At 47.9% G+C, this 18,346-nt stretch overlaps 1 protein-coding gene across 37 annotated transcripts in view; it reads left to right on the top strand.

Moving 5' to 3' along the window:
• FAM234A (family with sequence similarity 234 member A) overlaps window positions 1-18,346 on the top strand; it is a 38,121-nt gene that overhangs the window by 2,615 nt on the left and 17,160 nt on the right. For 16 of the 37 annotated variants that reach the window (XM_054668096.1, XM_054668098.1, XM_054668100.1 and 13 more), the window contains exons 2-3: window positions 13,181-13,285; window positions 18,006-18,306. In XM_054668096.1, the coding sequence (XP_054524071.1) occupies window positions 18,039-18,306 (268 nt within the window). In that variant the 5' untranslated portion in view covers window positions 13,181-13,285; window positions 18,006-18,038. Of the gene's footprint in view, window positions 1-88; window positions 264-3,703; window positions 3,908-7,107; window positions 7,554-11,868; window positions 12,033-13,180; window positions 13,286-17,953; window positions 18,307-18,346 lie in introns of those variants that run through there. The other 21 variants (XM_063796352.1, XM_063796354.1, XM_063796357.1 and 18 more) reach the window with 12 other exon arrangements.

The raw sequence follows: 18,346 nt of genomic DNA on the forward strand, positions 1-18,346 counted from the left end.
ACTTTGGGTCTCATGGAGTTGCAGCCAAGATGTTGGCTGGGGCTGCAGGTGTCTAAAAGCTGGATGGAGTCTTTTCTGTTTTTTCTAGAGGTCGAAAATTTAAAAAGAACAAATAAAAGCTGGACCAGGGCTGGAGGATCTGATTCCAAGATGGCTCACTCACAAGGCTAGTGACTGGAAGCCTCAGTTCCCTCTTGGCTGGTGGCAGGAGCCCTCAGTTCCTTGCATCATGGAACTTTCCTTAGGGCCCATGTCCTCACATGGTAATTATCTTCCCTTAGAGCAAGTGATCTCAGAGTGAAAGTGGAAGGTTTCCACCACAAAACCTGTTAATGAAATTCTTTTTTTTTTTTTTTGAGACAGAGTCTCCCTTTGTCACCCAGGCTGGAGTGCAGTGACGTGATCTTGGCTCATTCCGCCTCCCTGGTCCAGCTATTCTCTTGCCTCAGCCTCTGGAGGAGCTGGGACTACAAGCACGTACTACCACACCCAGCTATTTTTTTTATTTTTAGTAAAGATGGGGTTTCACCATGTCGGCTGGGCTGGTCTCAAACTCCTGGCCTCAGGTGATCCTCCCGCCTCGGCCTCCCAAAGTGCTAGGGTTACAGACTTGAGCCACCGTGCCCGGCCTATGTTATTTATTTATTTATTTTGAGATGGATTCTCGCTCTGTTGCCCAGGCTGGAGTGCAGTGGCTCCATCTTGGCCCACTGCAACCCCCGCCTCCCAGGTTCAAGCGATTCTCCTGCCTCAGCCTCCTGAGTAGGTGAGATTACAGGTGTGCATCACCATGCCGGGCTAATTTTTGTATTTTTGGTAGAGACGAGGTTTCGCCATGTTGGCCAGGCTGGTCTTGAACTCCTGACCTGAAGTGATCTGCCCGTCTTGGCTTCCCAAAGTGCTGGAATTAGAAGCATGAGCCACCGCCCCCGCCCCTGTCCGAACATTTGTAAACCACTATGCAGCTTACCACTCCTGTGGGACAAGAGTGCCTGGTCCTATGATTTCAGCTGGGGTGCTGGCCCTAATCTCTGGGAATCTGATTAGTTAGCTAGGGCCAGGCCTAATTTATTAATGAATGCATTAATAAATTTCTCTTCTAGCCAGGCACGGTGGCTCACGCCTGTAATCCCAGCCCTTTGGGAGGCCAAGGGGGGCGGATCATGAGGTCAGGAGATCGAGACCATCCTGGCTAACACAGTGAAATCCCGTCTCTACTAAAAATACAAAAAATTAGCCAGGCGTGGTGACGGGTGCCTGTAGTCCCAGCCACTCCGGAGGCTGAGGCAGGAGAATGGCGTGAACCCGGGAGGCGGAGGTTGTAGTGAGCAGAGATCGTGCCACTGCACTCCAGCCTGGGCGACAGAGTGAGACTCCGTCTCAAAAAAAAAAAAAAAAAAAAAAAAAAAAATCCCTGGCTGGGCGTGGTGGCTCAAGCCTGTAATCCCAACACTTTGGGAGGCTGAGGTGGGTGGATCACGAGGTCAGGAGATCGAGACCATCCTGGCTAACATGGTGAAACCCCATCTCTACAAAAAAAAAAAAAAAAGCCGGGTGTCATGGCACGTGCCTGTAGTCCCAGCTACTCAGGAGGCTGAGGCAGGAGAGTTGTTTGAACCCAGGAGGCGGAGGTTGCGGTGAGCTGAGATCGCTCCGCTACACTCCAGCCTGGGCGACAGAGCGAGACTACGTCTCAAAAATAAAAAAAAAATACCATCCTGGCTAACACAGTGAAACCCCGTCTCTACTAAAAAAATACAAAAAATTAGCCGGGCATAGTGGCGGGCACCTGTAGTCCCAGCTACTTGGGAGGCTGAGGCAGGAGAATGGCGTGAACCCGGGAGGCGGGGCTTGCAGTGAGCAGAGATCGCGCCACTACACTCCAGCACTCCAGCCTGGGCGACAGAGCGAGACTCCGTCTCAAAAAAAAACAAACATAATGAAAATTTAAAAATTTTTTTTAAAAACCTGCAACTTGGTGAATTTTTTACCGACTCGTGCTTTGCAAAATTCTTCATGGAACTTAGATTATATCAGAATGTAAAAAAAAAAAAAAAAAAAATGCTGACTCCTAACCAAATAACTATGAAGCAGATGCTGAGAGATCAAAGGAGCAAATCTAAAAATCATCAGAGATGGGGCCTGGGGGAGAAGTATGCTGGCTTATAGATGAAAATGACTGGCTCTGTGTTGATAACTGTTGATAACTGTTGGACCTGGGTAATGGGTTTATGGGGCTGGTGTTCTCTACTTTTGTTAATGTTTAAGCATTTACATAATAAAGGTTTTTTTTTTTTTTTCATTGTATATAGAAATGAGGACTCACTATGTTGCCCAGGCTGGTCTCAAACTCCTGGGCTCAAGTAGTCCTCCCTCCTCTGCCTCTTGAAGTGCTGAGATTATAGGCATGAGACACCACACCTGGATCAAAGGTTTAAAAAAATAATGATAAAAGAAGTAAATTGAGGCTACTGTGGGCACACTGCCCATGGGTTAGCCCTGCTGTGCAAGGATCAGAAAAAAAAAAAAGAAATTGAAGCTAAGGCCTAATTAACTGGCTTATCTTGTAGAGTTTAGCAGAAGTGACCAAGTTTAGAATTATACTTTATCTTTTTCTTTCTCTGCCCCCTACTTAATGAAGGACAAAAATGAGTAACATGGCTGGGTGTGGTGGCTCACGCCTGTCATCCCAGCACTTTGGGAGGCCGAGGCAGGCGGATCACCTGAGGTCAGGAGTTCGAGACCAGCATGGCCAACATGATGAAACAAAAATACAAAAGTTAGCCAGGCGTGGTGGCGGGCGTGTGTAGTCCCAGCTACTTGGGAGGATGAGGCAGGAGAATCGCTTGAACCCAGGAGGCAGAGGTTGCAGTGAGCTGAGATTGCACCACTACATTCCAGCCTGGGCGACAGAGCAAGACTCTGACTCAAGAAAATAAAAATAAAAATAAATAAAAATTGTGCCAGGTGCGGTGGCTCACGCCTGTAATCCCAGCACTTTGGGAGGCTGAAGTGGGTGGATCACGAGGTCAGGAGATCAAGTCCATCCTGGCTAACGTGTTGAAACTCCGTCTCTACTAAAAATACAAAAAAAACTAGTCGGACGTGGTGGCGGGCACCTGCAGTCCCAGCTACTCGGGAGGCTGAGGCAGGAGAATGGCATGAACCCAGGAGGCGGAGCTTGCAATGAGTGGAGATTGCGCCACTGCACTCCAGCCTGGGTGACACAGCGAGCCCTGTCTCAAAAAAAAAAAAAAAAAAAATTAACACTAATTTGTGGGGGAGTCGCAGGAAATCTGCCTTGGAATTCAGGAGAAAGGCTTACCCCATGGTATTTTCTGGACAGACTACAAAACTTATTCTGTGTAATAGTTGCCTATCAGCTGTTCACCCTCAACTTATTTTTAGGAGGCATTGTGAGCCCTTCTCAAGTACTGTAAAAGTTTTTCAGTTCTGCAAAGGAAAGGAACTTGTGTTTGGGCTTTTGAGTGCTGACTGCATGTGCTGTGATACTTTTGCCTTTGTCATGGAACCATGATCTTTAAAGTGGTTCTGGAAAAATGGTTATGGGCCTGTTCTTTGTCTTGAGATTATTCTTGGTGGAGAGAGAAATAGCTGCTTGCTGTAAACAACTGGACACAGTAGCTGTCCTTGTCTGACATCTGCTTTGCTCAGCTGAAACATCTGCCTCATTGGCTGTTGTGGGTGTCTCTGAAGCTCATGTTGAATTGCTGTCAAATGCCCAGCGTGTTCTTGGTGGTGACACAGCCACATTGTGTAAATACATTTCTTAAGTCATTTGTGTGTATAGCAGCTGGATTTGGGGACAAGCATTTGGGCACACTCGCTACAAGATTGGTTAGTGATTATGGATGATGAAGTCTGTCGGAAAATTCAGATCTTGATTGTGAGTTATCTTACTTGTCTTTTAAATTCTCTTTCATCCATTTGGCTCAGGGGACCAGACATCTTCCTGGCCTTAAATAGCTTTCTTTCTGCCAGGTAAGAGAAGTATGATGAGTGCTTTGAAAGAAAAATACTGAGTTCTCTGGGGTGGAGTGTGGTTAACCAGGGTCAGTGGGGGTCACCCCAAACTTACTTAAGGCTTGAGCCGCTGCATCTGGGCGTTTTTTTGTTTTGTTTTGTTTTTGTTTTTGTTTTGAGACAGAGTCTTGCTCTTGTTGCCCAGGCTGGAGTACAATGGTGCGATCTCAGCTCACTGCAACCTCTGCCTCCTTGGTTAAAGCGATTCTCCTGCCTCAGCCTCCCTAGTAGCTGGGACTACAGGCGCGTGCCACCACGCCAGCTAATTTTTGTACTTTTAGTAGAGATGGGGTTTCACCATGTTGGCCAGGTTGGTCTCGCACTCCTGACCTCAAGTGATCCAGCCGCCTAGGCCTCCTAAAGTGCCGAGATTACAGTTGTGAGCTACCACACCCAGCTGGGCTTATTATTATTATTTTTAATCCATTGACAAAATCTTTCCAGTTTCTGTTTCTAACTGGTGAAACTAGATAGTAACATTAATCTATAATCATAGTTTTCCTCTAAATATTAACTAAATATTTTATCCATTTAAAACACTGTTTTCTTCTCTTTTTTTTGAGACAGGGTCTTGCCCTGTTGCCTAGACTGGAATGCAGTGGTGTGATCTCCGCTCACCTCCCAGGCTCAAGGGAACCTCAGTCTCTTGCACAGCTGGGACTAGAGGCACATACCACCACACCCGGCTAGTTTTTGTATTTTTTTGTGGAGGTAGGGTTTTGCCATGTTGCCCAGGCTGGTCTCGAACTCCTGCGCTCGAGTGATCTTCCTGCCTCCTGCTGTAGCCTCCCGAAGTTGCTGGGATTACAAGTGTGTGCTACTGTGCCTAGCCTTAAAACACTATCTTGACCGCAGAGGAGGTCTACACAAAAAGAAAGAAAGAAAAAAAAAGCTGTCTGCTTCAGGCTGGGCACGGTGGTTCACACCTGTCATTCTAGCACTTCGGGAGGCAGAGGCGGGAGGATCACATGAACCCAGGAGTTACAGAAGAGCCTGGGCAACATAGTGAGGCTCTCATTTCTACAAAAAATTTAAAGATTAGCTGAACAAAAATTAGCTGGTGCATGCCTGTGCTCCCAGCTACTGGGGAGCCTGAGGCGGGAGGATCTCTTGAGCCCGGGGATTCAAGGCTGCAGTGAGCCATGATTGCACCACTTCATTCCAGCCTGGGCAACAGAGCAAGACCCTGTGTCAAAAAAAAAAAAAAAGTTTTCATCAAATTTCTGCAGTTAAAAAAATTAGAGGCTGGGCGCGGTGGCTCAGGCCTGTAATCCCAGCACTTTAGGAGGCCGAGGCGGGCGGATCACGAGGTCAGCAGATCGAGACCATCCTGGCTAACACAGTGAAACCCCATCTCTACTAAAAATACAAAAAATTAGCCGGGCTTGGTGGTGGGCACCTGTAGTCCCAGCTACTGGGGAGGCTGAGGCAGGAGAATTGCTTGAAACCAGGAGGCGGAGGTTGCAGTGAGCCAAGATTGCACCACTGCACTCCAGCCTGGGCGACAGAGCGAGACAACGTCTCAAAAAAAAAAAAGGTAATTAGAATGAGACTTTTGTTTTTATTTTCTGTTCTCTGTGACTCGGTAAACTTCTTAGAGAAAGAACTCTTGGAGAAAAGGGAGAGACCTGTCACTTCCTTTCTGCATGGACTGTGGTATTCCTGCCCCACCCCGCCGAAACGTTAACGAGCTGTGCAAACTGTTGCTGGATTGTTTTGTTCTTCCCCCTAATCAGAGTTTCCACTCAGGACTGGGTAGCCTGTGGACTCCCTGGAGGACAGATAGGTGTGGCAGCCTCAGTGGCCTAGAGTGGACAGCTGGTTTACCGATAGTCCTTTTTTTTGAGACAGAGTCTTGGTCTATCACCCGGGCTGGAGTGCAGTAGTACGATCTTGGCTCACCACATCCCCTACCTCCCAGGCTGAAGTGATTCTCGTGCTTTAGCCTTCCCAGTAGCTGAGACTATAGGCAGACACCAACATACCCACCTAATTTTGTATTTTTAGTAGAGTCGGGGTTTCACCATGTTGGCCAGCCTGGTCTTGAACTCCTGTCCTCCAGTGATCTGTCCACCTCGGCCTCCCAAAATGCTGGGTTTATAGGCATGAGTCACCGCGGGCTTACTGATAGTTCTGTAGGCCAGGGGAATAATCCATTTGAATAACCATATATGAGGTATTGTGTTTATCTTTCTTTCTTCAAGTTATTCTTGGTGTCAGCTCCTGTTTTTTTTTTTTTTTTTTTGAGACAGAGTCTCGCTCTGTCGTCCAGGCTGGAGTGCAATGGCGCTATCTCAGCTCACTGCAACCTCTGCCCCCCGGGTTCAAGCGATTCTCCTGCCTCAGCCTCCTGAGTAGCTGGGATTACTGATGCGCATCACCACGCCCAGTTAATTTTTTGTATTTTTAGTAGAGATGGAGTTTCACCATGTTGGCCAAATTGGTGTCGAACTCCTGACCTTGCGATCCACCCACCTCAGCCTCCCAAAGTGCCGGGATTACAGGCGTGAGCTACCACGCCCATCCCGTGTCAGGTCTTTTACCTTAATTAATACGTATTGTATTGACAAATTTTCTTTTCTTTCTGAGCCCTCACTTTTTTTTTTTTTTTTTTGAAACAAGGTCTCACTCTGTTGCCCAAACTGGAATGTAGTGATAATGATCACAGCTCACTGCAGCCTCAACCTCTTGGGCTCAAGCTAACCTCCCACCTCAGCCTCCCAGGTAGCTGGGACTACAAGCACATGCCACTACACCTAATTTTATTTTACTTTTTGTAGAGATGGGGTCTCCCCATGTTGCCCAGACTGGTCTCGAACTCCTGGCCTCAAGTCATCCTCCTGCCTCAGCCTCCCAAAGCACTAGGATTATAGGCATGAACCACCCTGCCCAGCCATGAAGTTAAATTTTTGGTTATTAGCTTGTTGAGTTCTGTTTTCTGTTTTTTTAAATAGCCACATGGCCTGACTCTCTGTGGTCAATGGTATGGATGCTAAAGTACAGCAAGGACAGTGCCCTGCTCAAGTCTCTCTGACCTGGGTCCATGGGGATTTTCTCTGCCAGTCAGGTTCCTGAAGCTCTGGCTACTGCTCCTGGTATTTTTAATGACCGCAGTAGAGAAAAACATTGGTATCTTCTTGCCGTTGATGAGCAAATCTTTGGACCTATCTCATGGTGTCCTTATTTGCAAATTGGTGAACTGCCTGGCTTTGGCTGCCTTGCCGTTGTGGCTTTTAATAACTACCCCTATTTCTGGTGGCTGAGTCAAGTTTCCAAAAAGGAAGTCTTACCTGGAGATCCTGTGAAGGAATTCCTGACCAGCTTTTTAATTTTCCAAAGACAGGCCTTATTCGTGTTAAACACACACCCCTTCTCTGTGGCCAGGCCGGTGTGAAAGCGTGTGCAGAGGCTGTATAGCAGTAAGAGTTCCCACCCCTTGGGGCATTTTCATTGTCACCACATTGTCTGACTTTGGAGACGACCCCTTTTAAACTCTGGCATTTGCTCAGGTAAGTATTTGGGGAGTATTGTTATAAATGCTGTGCATATCCATTTTTTCCCCACAGTGGAAAGGAAAATGATTTTTTTTTTTTTTTTTGAGTCAGAGTCTTGCTCTGTCGCCCAGGCTGGAGTGCAGTGGTGCCATCTCAGCTCACTGCAACCTCCACCTCCCAGGTTCACACCATTCTCCTGCCTCAGCCTCCTGAGTAGCTGGGACTACAGGCACCCGCCACCACGCCCGGCTAATTTTTTCTATCTTTAGTAGAGATGGGGTTTCACCGTGTTCGCTAGGATGGTCTCGATCTCCTGACCTCATGATCCACCCGCCTTGGCCTCCCAAAGTGCTGGGATTACAGGCGTGAGCCACCGCGCCCAGCCAGAAAATGATTTTAATGGATGGTTTTGAGGAAGCTGGTGATTATTTTGTAATGGAGAATTGTAACATGCCAGGGGTTTGGCTCTTCTTTCAGTATTTCTTCAGGCTACCACAAAACTCCACTATTGATATTCTTCCAAAAATAAACAAAACACTAAAAGGACTCCTGCCTTTGGAACAAAATAGCTTCATATTAAGGTAGCTTTGAGGCACAAACCAAGCTGCCTGTGGAGAAGCTGGTTTTTCCTCTAAAACTTACATGAACCTCTGACCCCACTCCCCCTTACTAACGGTTTTCTTTTCTCTTTTCATTTTGTATTTTATACTTTTTATTTTGGACTACTTATAGATTCACAAAATGTTGTAAAAATAGCACAGGGCTGGACCCTGAAGTCTGCTTTCCTGAATGGTAACATCTTTTTTTTTTTTTTTTTGAGACGGAATTTTGCTTTTGTTGCCCAGGCTGGAGTGCAATGGTGTGATCTTGGCCACTGCACCCTCTACCTCCCAGGTTCAAGTGATTCTCCTGCCTCAGCCTCCCGAGTAGCTGGGATTACAGGCATGCACCACCACGCCCGGCTAATTTTTTTTTGTATTTTTAGTAGAGATGGGGTTTCTCCATGTTGGTCAGGCTGGTCTCAAACTCCCGACCTCAGGTGATCTGCCCGCCTCAGCCTCCCAACGTGCTGGGATTACAGGCGTGAGCCATCGCGCTCGACCAATAACTACCATTTCAAATTCCCACGACTATTGTACTGCAGACCTGTTATCGTATATTCTCACCAACACATTTTAAAATTTTTAACTTTTAGGCTGGGCGTGGTCCACACTTTGGGAGGCTGAGGCAGGCAGATCACTTGGGCCCTGGAGTTCGAGACCAGCCTGGGCAACGTGGCAAAACTCCGTCTCTACAAAAAATACAAAAATTTGCCTGGCGCAGTGATGCACACCTGTGGTCCCAGCTACTTTATAGGCTGAGGTGGGAGAATCTCTCGAACCCAGGAGGAGGAGGTTGCAGTGAGCCTAGATCACCACTGCCCTCCAGCCTGGGCCACAGAGTGAGACCCTGTCTCAAGATCAGATAAAATGAAATGCTCAACTTTTGTTAATGTCCTTGGTCCTGCTGTGTCTTATGAGTGAGACTGAGCGTGTTTCCCCTGGGCACCGGCCACTGGCGTGTGCTCTTCAGTGAACTGCCCAGTTAGGAATTCGTTTCCTGTTTCCCCACTGGGGTCCTTGCCTTTCTTTTGTGGGTTTGTGAAAACCCTAAGAATATTTATCCTGGTTTGTTTTGTGGAGCTAACAACAATCTTTTGGCTTCCCTGGGCCACGTTGGAAGAATTGTCTTGGGCCACACATAAAGTACACTAACACTAATGATAGCTGATGAGCTGAAAAAAAAAATTGCAAAAAAATCTGTGAATGTTTTAAGAAAGTTTCTGAATTTGTGTTAGGCCACACTTCAAGCCATCCTGGGCCAAGGGTTGGACAAGCTTGGGTTAGACATTTCATAATAGATTTCGTCCATCAGTGTTTTTCTTAATGATCTCCACCTTTGGGGTCATGCTTTCAAGACTTTCCCTAACAATACATAAACATTCTCTTCTATTTTCTTTTAGTTTAATGTTTGGTAACAATCATGTTTGCATTTTTGGCCAGGCGCAGTGGCTCACGCCTGTAATCCCAGCACTTTGAGAGGCTTAGGTGGGCAGATCACGAGGTCAGCAGTTCTAGACCAGCCTGATCATCATGGTGAAACCGTCTCTACTAAAAATACAAAAATTAGCTGGGTGCGGTGGTGGGTGCCTATAGTCCCAGCCACTCAGGAGGCTGAGGCAGGAGAATCGCTTGAACCCAGGAGGCAGAGGTTGCAGTGAGCCAAGATCACGCCATTGTACTCCAGCCTAGGTGACAGAGCAAGATTCTGTCTCAAAAAATAAAAATAATAATAATAATAATGTTTACATTTTTAATTCATTTGGAGTTTATCTTGATTGGTGGATTTTTTTGTGTGTGTGTGACAGGGTCTCACTCTCACCCAGGCTGGAGCACAGTGGTGCAGTCTCGGCTCACCGCAACCTCTGCCTCCTGGGTTCAAGCAATTCTCCTGCCTCAGCCTCCTGAGTAGCTGGTGGCTTTTTTTTTTTTTTTTTTTTTTGAGACAGTCTTGCTCTGTCGCCCAGGCTGGAGTGCAGTGGTGCAATCTTGGCTCACTGCAAGCTCTGCCTCCCGGGTTCACGCCATTCTCCTGCCTCAGCCTCCCGAGTAGCTGGGACTAAAGGTGCCTGCCACCACACCCGGCTAATTTTTTGTATTTTTAGTAGAGATGAGGTTTCACCGTGTTAGCCAGGAAGGTCTCAATCTCCTGACCTTGTGATCCGCCTGCTTTGGCCTCCTAAAGTGCTGGTATTACAGGCGTGAGCCACCACGCCCGGCCAGCTGGTGTTTTTTTTTTTTTATCAATTGGTGTTTTTTGTTTGTTTGTTTTGTTTTTGTTTTTTTCTTTTTTTGAGATGGGGGTCTTGCTCTGTTGCCCAGGCTGGAGTGCAGTGGCACGATCTTGGCTCACTGCAACCTCTGCCTCCCAGGCTCAAGTGATTCTCCTGCCTCAGCCTCCTGAGTAGTTGGGATTATAGGCGCATGCCACCATACTTATCTAATTTTTGTATTTTAGCAGAGGTGGGGTTTCACCATGTTGTTCAGGCTGGTCTCGAACTCCTGACTTCGTGATCTGCCTGCCTCGGCCTCCGAAAGTGTTGGGATTACAGGCGCAAACCACCACGCCCAGTCAGTTGGTGGTTTTTTAATTGATTGATTGTTGGTTTTGTTGTTTTTTTATCGATGTTTTGTTCTGTTTTGTTTTGTTTTGAGACAGAGCTTTACTCTGTGTCACCAGGCTGGAGGGCAGTGGCGTGATCACGACTCATTGCAGCCTCCACTTCCTGGCTTCAAGTGACCCTCCCACCTCAGCCCCTGGGTAGCTAAGACCACAGGCGTGTGCTACCACACCAGGCTGATTTTTTTTTTTTCTTTCTTTTTAGAAACGGTCTCACCGTGTTGCCCAGGCTGGTCTTGAACTGAACTCAAGCTATCCATGTGCCTCGGCCTGGCAAAGTGCTGGGATTATAGACATGAGACAACACTCCCAGCCTTATTAATGTTTTTTTTTTTTAAGAGAAGTCTTGCTGTTGTCCCTCAGGCTTGAGTGCGATGGCTCAATCTCAGCTGACTGCAACCTCTGCCTCCCAGGTTCAAACAATTCTCCTGACTCCCAAGTGACTGGGATTAAGGTGCCCGCCACCGTGCCCGACTAATTTTTGTATTTTTTAGTAGAGATGGGGTTTCACCATGTTGGCCAGGCTGGTCTCGAACTCCTGACCTCAGGTGATCTGCCTGCCTTGGCCTCCCAGAGGGCTGGGATTACAGGCGTGAGCCACCGCGCCTGGCCTTATTAATGATTTTTAAACCAGTTTCTCACAAACTCTTTTGATCTTAGATCAGTCTGTGTTTTTCACAAATGCCTCAACGGCTGGCTCGGTTTTTAGAAACCCTTGTTTGTCAGTTAAAATGATGATCCTCCCAAAAATGTTCAATGCCATTTTCTACCCTGACCTGGTTTCGCCCAAGTGGTGGGGAGAGTCCCCATGGAGGCACTGCGGGGCCTGTCTGGGAACCCTCTCAGAGTGGAGCCCAGTGCTGGGTTCAGGTGGGTGCTCATCTGGTTAAGTCAATTGCCTGCATTGTTTTGCGTCCCGTAATGGGGCTTTGCCTTCTGAAGCCTCTGTTTCTGTCTTCCCTCACACGTATGTGATACGTCTTATTTCATTCTGCTCTGCAGGTGAGGACACTGGCCAAATTGTAGATGCTCACAAGACACAGATGACCCAAATCCCCAACCGTGTTACTAATGAGCATTTACAGAGTTTTTTCCCTTTGTCCTTCTAAATCTTGTTACAGAGATGGTCCGTGCATGGGGGAAATGTTTGTCCTTTCAGCCAGGCTCTCCAATTCAAAAGGCAGGAATTGAGAAAATGACAGTACTTTCTCTGTCCCTGCCACAGAATGTCCAGTTTGGTCTGATTTAACATGACAAATCATGCTGTAGAGATAAGTAAGTAGTTTGAATTTTATTTTTCCTTTAATTTTTAGAAGCCACCTTATAACTCGACCATTCTAGTCATATTTTTTTCATATAGATTGTACACTTTATATACTCCATGCTTATCCACATAGAGAATACTTCTGGAAGGACTCATATGAAACTGGTACCATGCTTCCCCTCTTGAGCCTGGGAGCCACAAGATGAAAGGAGATTTACCCTTTTATAGTTTTTAAGTTTTGTGGGGTTTTTTGAAACAGGGTCTTGTTCTGTTGCCCAGGCTGGAGTGCAGTGTCCTGGCCATGGCTCACTGCAGCCTTGACCTCCCGGGCTCAAGCAAACCTCCTGCCTCAGCCTCCTGAGTAGTTGGGACTGTAGGTGCCCACCACCACACCTGGCTGATTTTTGTATTTTTGGGTAGAGAAGTGTCCCCTGTTGCCCAGGCTGGTCTCAAACTCCTAGGCTCAAGCGACCCACCTGCCTCAGTCCCCCAAAGTGCTGGGATTACAGGTTTGAGGCAGTGCACCTGGCCCTTTTAAATGTTGTATATATTTATTACTGATTTTTTAAAATTATAAATCCAAACTACATTAATAGTAATTGTCTTGCAGGGTCCTTTGATCATAGCTTACATATTAGAAGAAGGATTAAGAAAGGGAGTGATGTAATTTACTAGCTTGAGGTCTGCATTTGGATTGACTTTACTAAGCTTGCTGTGAACTCCAAGGAACAGAAAACCCAGAATACAGGCCGGGCGGCATCTTCAGAGGAAGAGGCCCTTTCCTCTTTGCCTTGCTTGCTTCCAGGCTGGCTGTGGGGGGATGCAGTCTCCCCTTGAGGGTCAGGAGATGTCTGGCCATCATCTGGTGGTTAGAGTGGGATGAACCAAACAAGGGCAGACTTCTCGGTCTGTTCTTCTCTGCTTGGCTCCACCCTGGAATCAGCTGGAGAGTGCCAGCAGCTGCTCCTGACTGGGACCCCACACCCAAAGTGGCCACCTTAGTCCTTCTGGGTGTGGCATCAGGATTGCGAAAGCACCCAAGTTATTTTCATGTGGAGCCACCACTGAGAGTCATGTCTTTGGGAGGATCTAAGCTCCTGACCTGACACCTTCGCAGGCTGCCTGAGCTGCACTTGACAAGTGGCTTTATGATCCCTAGGTCCACCTGGGCTTGCGAAGGCACAGATTCCCCGTCCACAGCTCACGCCAGATGCACCAGCAGGAGTCCACATCGAGGAAGTCCTCCGGGCACTCCCACGACCAGGTGGGTGAGGACTGGTGGGCCCGTGGCTGGATGGGTGGTGTTTTCAGATTCCTGGTGGTGGCGGTTGATGCCCCTCCTTGAGTAGTGCTTTCCTGCACGCTTTCTTTGATGCTGTGGCTCCCACCAGATGAGGACAGCTGAGGCTCAGAGCTCGAATTTCTTGGCTGCAATTTTAAAGCTCTGAAGTTTAAAGCCGTAAAGATAGAAATCCAGAATTGTAACATTCTGGTTCTTACTCCGTTTTTTTCTTTCCTTTGCCAAAGGAATCTATGTTTTATTTATTTATTATTTAAAAAAAATTTTTTTTTTTTTTAGACGGGGTCTCGCTCTGTCGCCCAGGCTGGAGTGCAGTGGCGCGATCTCGGCTCACTGCAAGCTCCGCCTCCCGGGTTCACGCCGTTCTCCTGCCGCAGCCTCCTATGGGCGCATGCCGCCACACCCAGCTAATTTTCTGTATTCTTAGTAGAGACGGGGTTTCACCGTGTTAGCCAGGATGCTCTAGATCTCCTGACCTCGTGATCCTCCCACCTCGGCCTCTCAAAGTGCTGGGACTACAGGCGTGAGCCACCGTGCCCAGCCAGGAATCTATGTTTTAAACATTTCACACATCCCTTCCTTGGGGACATGGTGGCTAGATTTGCTGCATTAATGGCCGTCTCCTCTTCTTCAAGCCCTGGCCCCAGCCCCTCAGGCCCTGGCAATGAGACACTCCTACGTTCTGTTGCTGGCTTTTTCCCTAGTTGCCTTTTCTAGACAACCCATGCCCTGCCTTCCCCACCCCCATGCCAGCTGCTTGGGTTTAATGAGGTCCTTGGTCATGACTCATTGTTTGATTTTCCGTGTTCTAACTCACTGCCTTTGATAAGCACACCTTTTCTGACTTCCAAGATGTTAAAACTTAAGCCTTAGCACCTAGGAGAATGCACACATTTTTTCTTATTGTGGTAAAATGTACATAACATAAAATTTGCCATTAGTAACATTTGGTATAATCAGAGCATTTTGTAACCATCACCACTATTTTCATCATCCCACAAAGAAACCCACAGCCCATAGCAGTCATTCCCGACTCTCCCTGTTCCGCACCTGGCACCCACGAGTCTACTCCCTGCCTCTGTGGATTTGCCTGTTCTGGGCGTTTCACACCACAGGGGACCTTCGTGTCCTAGTCATTGCATTTAGCATAATTTTATAACGTGTCAGAATTTTAGGTTTTACCGTGGCTGAAAAACACACCACTGCATTATGGTGTAATTATGCACTGTATTAAGGATAGGCCACATTTTGTTTATCCATTCATATGTTTTGTTTTGTTTTGTTTTGTTTTGTTTTTGAGAAGGAGTCTCCCTCTATTGCCCAGGCTGGAGTGCAATGGTGCAATCTTGGCTCACTGCAACTTCCACCTCCCGGGTTCAAGCGATTCTCCTGCTTCAGCCTCCTGAGTAGCTGGGATTACAAGCGCCTGCCACCATGCCCGTCTAGTTTTTTTGTATTTTTAGTAGAGATGGCTTTCACCATATTGGCCAGGCTGGTCTCGAACGCCTGACCTCGTGATCCTCCCGCCTTGGCCTCTCAAAGTGTTGGGATCACAGGCGTGAGCCACTGTGCCCAGCCGATACGTTCATATGTTGTTGGACATCTGGGTTGTTTCTACATTTTGGCTGTTGTTAATAATGAACCAATATGAACATTTATTTACAAGTTTTTGTTTGAGCCTCTGCAGTGGGGTTTTTTTTTTGTTTTGTTTTGTTTGAGATGGGGTCTTGCTCTGTCACCCAGGTGGCAGTGCAGTGGCGTGATCTCAGCTCACTGCAGCCTCCACCCCCCTGGGCTCTAGTGATCTTCCTACCCCAGCCTCCGGGTAGCTGGGACCACAGGCGAGCGCCGCCATACCCAACTAATTTTTTTGGTATTTTTAGTAGAGACAGAGTCTCGCCACATTGCCCAGGCTGTTCTCAAACTCCTGAGGTCAAGCACTCCACTCACTCGGACTCCCAAAGTGCTGCGATTACAGGCATAAGCCACCATGCCTAGCCAGGTGTTTTTTTTTTTTTTTTTTTAAGAGATGGGGTCTTGGCCAGGCGTGGTGGCTCACGCCTGTAATCCCAGCAGTTTGGGAGGCCAGTGCGGGTGGATCACGAGGTCAGGAGATCGAGACCATCCTGGCTAACGTGGTGAAACCCCATCTCTACTAAAAATACAAAAAATTAGCCAGGCATGGTGGCGGACGCCCGTAGTCCCAGCTATTCGGGAAGCTGAGGCAAGAGAATGGTGTGAACGGGGGAGGCAGAGCTTGCAGTGAGCCGAGATCATGCCACTGCACTCTAGCCTGGGCGACAGAATGAGACTCCGTCTCAAAAAAAATAAAAAAAGAGATAGGTCTCTCTGTTGCCCAGGCTAGAGTGCGGTGGCATGATCAGAGCTCACTGCAGCCTCGAGCAGTCCTCAAGGGATCCTCCTGCTTTGGCCTCCCAAAGTACTGGCATTACAGGCATGAGCCACCATGCTGGCCATGTCTCTGTTTTTCTGTTTTTTTTTCTTTTTTGAGACAGAGTCTCGCTGTCGCCCAGGCTGGAGTGCAGTGGCGCGATCTCGGCTCACTACAACCTCCGCCTCCCAGGTTCAAGCCATTCTCCTGCCTCAGCCTCCCGAGTAGCTGGGACTACAGGCGCCTGCCACCATGCCCAGCTAATTTTTGTATTTTTAGTAGAGATGCGGTTTTCACCATGTTGTCCAGGATGGTCTCAATCTCTTGACCTTGTGATCTGCCTGCCTCGGCCTCTCAAAAGTGCTGGGATTACAGCCGTGAGCCACCGTGCCCGGCCAGAAAGTCTCTGTTTTTAATTCTTGTGGGTGTACACCTAGGACTGGACTTGCTGGAGAGCATGGTAGTTCTGTGTTTAACTTTTTGAGGATCTGCCAGACTGTGTTTCACAGCAGCGGCATCATTTTACAGTCCCACCAGCAACGTACGATGTTCTGATTTCTCCACATCCTCACCCAGACTCGTCGTTTTTCCCTTTTAAAATTAAAGCCATTCTAGTGTCATACACAGGTTATTAAGTGAGTTACTTTTATTATAAAATTAGGTAAAGACAAAGTCCGAGTGAACAGTTTAAAACAAAAGCCAGCAGTCCCTTATCTCTCTGTCTTCCTGACCCTTCCCCAGAGGGTGCGGCTTTCAGCTCAGCTTTTCCTCGCGTTGCCTCGCTGACCTCCGCACGCCCTCTTTCATCTTTCACCCCTCCCTTTGCTGTGAACTGTTGACTTCCTTTTTGGGTAGGTGAAGGTTTTACCTCAAATCTGCATGATCACGTCCAGTCTCTCAGTATGATGTGTTAGGACATCGGTTTGGTTGTTTAAAAGGAACCAAAATAACAAAAATCTTGCCTGAGACAAAATGGAAGTTTGTTTTTTTCTCGTTTTATACAGTCGAAGCAGCTAAGTTGGGTGGTGGTGGTTGGCAGATATCAGGGGCCCTGTGCCTTTCCCATCTTCAAATGTGTTTTCTGTTTTGGTTTCTAAGACGGCGACTGCCGGTTTCCCCACCACATCCACCCCCGGTCCAGCCAGCAGGAACCAGGGGAAGGAGAGGGCATGTTTTTCCCCTCAGAATCGGGGCTCAGAAGTTACTCCCAGCACCGAGCTCACTCAACACAGCTGTCCCCTGTCCTCCCCTGCGGACTTCTGTTTGAATATATTTTATTTTATTTTTTTCTAGTTAGTCTGTGCTTATCCATGAACATATTTTATTAATAATAATTAGGTAGTGTTTGAATGTTTACTGTGTATCATGTGATCTTATAAGTACTTTATATGCATTTTTTTTTTTGAGACAGAGTGTCACTCTGTCGCCCAGGCTGGAGTGCAGTGGCGTGATCTCGGCTCACTGCAAGCTCCACCTCCCGGGTTCACGCCATTCTCCTGCCTCAGCCTCCCAAGTAGCTGGGACTACAGGTGCCCGCCACCGTGCCCTGCTAATTTTTTGTATTTTTAGTAGAGACGGGGTTTCACCGCGTTAGCCAGGATGGTCTCGATCTCCTGACCTCGTGATCCGCCCGCCTCGGCCTCCCAAAGTGCTGGGATTACAGGTGTGAGCCACCACGCCCGGCTACATTTAATTATTTAATCCTTAGAACAGGCTTCTAAAGTAGATATTGTTTGTTTTACAGATGAGGAAACTAAGGCACAGTTCAGTCAAAGCACATGTCCTGGTCACACAGCTAGGGAGGTGCAAGCCTGCCCGCCCAGAGCCCATCTTCACTCCGGGTACTTTGAATTTTGGGTCTGTGGCCCTCCAGGGAGTCCATGTGTGGGCACCTGGGTCACCTTTTCCATCTGTGCTTGAGGCTGGTGGAAGGTGGCTCAGATATGCTCAGAGGCTGAGTAGGTGGGGCTTAGTTAACACTGCCCTGGAGCTCATTCAGCATTTCCTGGGTTCGGCAGGCAGGAAGCACCAGCGTGTTCTGGATGAAAACAGTTCCTGCCTGCTGGCTCTCCACAGCTAACTCGCCTTTCCACACTAATTAGAGACCTTCTTAAGTATAATCTCTTAAGACTGACACCCTCAACATTTATTTAGCTTTTATTTCCTGGGCTGATGGCCCGTAGTTAGAGCTGCAGCCAGTCCCCAAGAAGCCGACGCCAGCAGAGCCCTCTGTGCTGCAGCTTTGTGCCGTGGGACTGCTGGCCTCGCCGACCTCTTGCTTTATCGACACAGTGACCAGGAGTTAAACTTTGGGATGTGCCCGTGATGTTGGACCACAAGGACTTAGAAGCCGAAATCCACCCCTTGAAAAATGAAGAAAGAAAATCGCAGGAAAATCTGGGAAATCCATCAAAAAATGAGGATAACGTGAAAAGCGCGCCTCCACAGTCCCGGCTCTCCCGGTGCCGAGCGGCGGCGTTTTTTCTTTCATTGTTTCTCTGCCTTTTTGTGGTGTTCGTCGCCTCATTCGTCATCCCGTGTCCAGACCGGCCGGCGTCACAGCAAATGTGGAGGATAGACTACAGTGCCGCTGGTGAGCCTCGGCGTCCCCGCCCAGTGGGGTCCAAAGCAGC

The sequence above is a fragment of the Pan troglodytes genome, chromosome 18 (assembly GCF_028858775.2).
Source record: "Pan troglodytes isolate AG18354 chromosome 18, NHGRI_mPanTro3-v2.0_pri, whole genome shotgun sequence".
NCBI lineage: Eukaryota > Metazoa > Chordata > Mammalia > Primates > Hominidae > Pan > Pan troglodytes.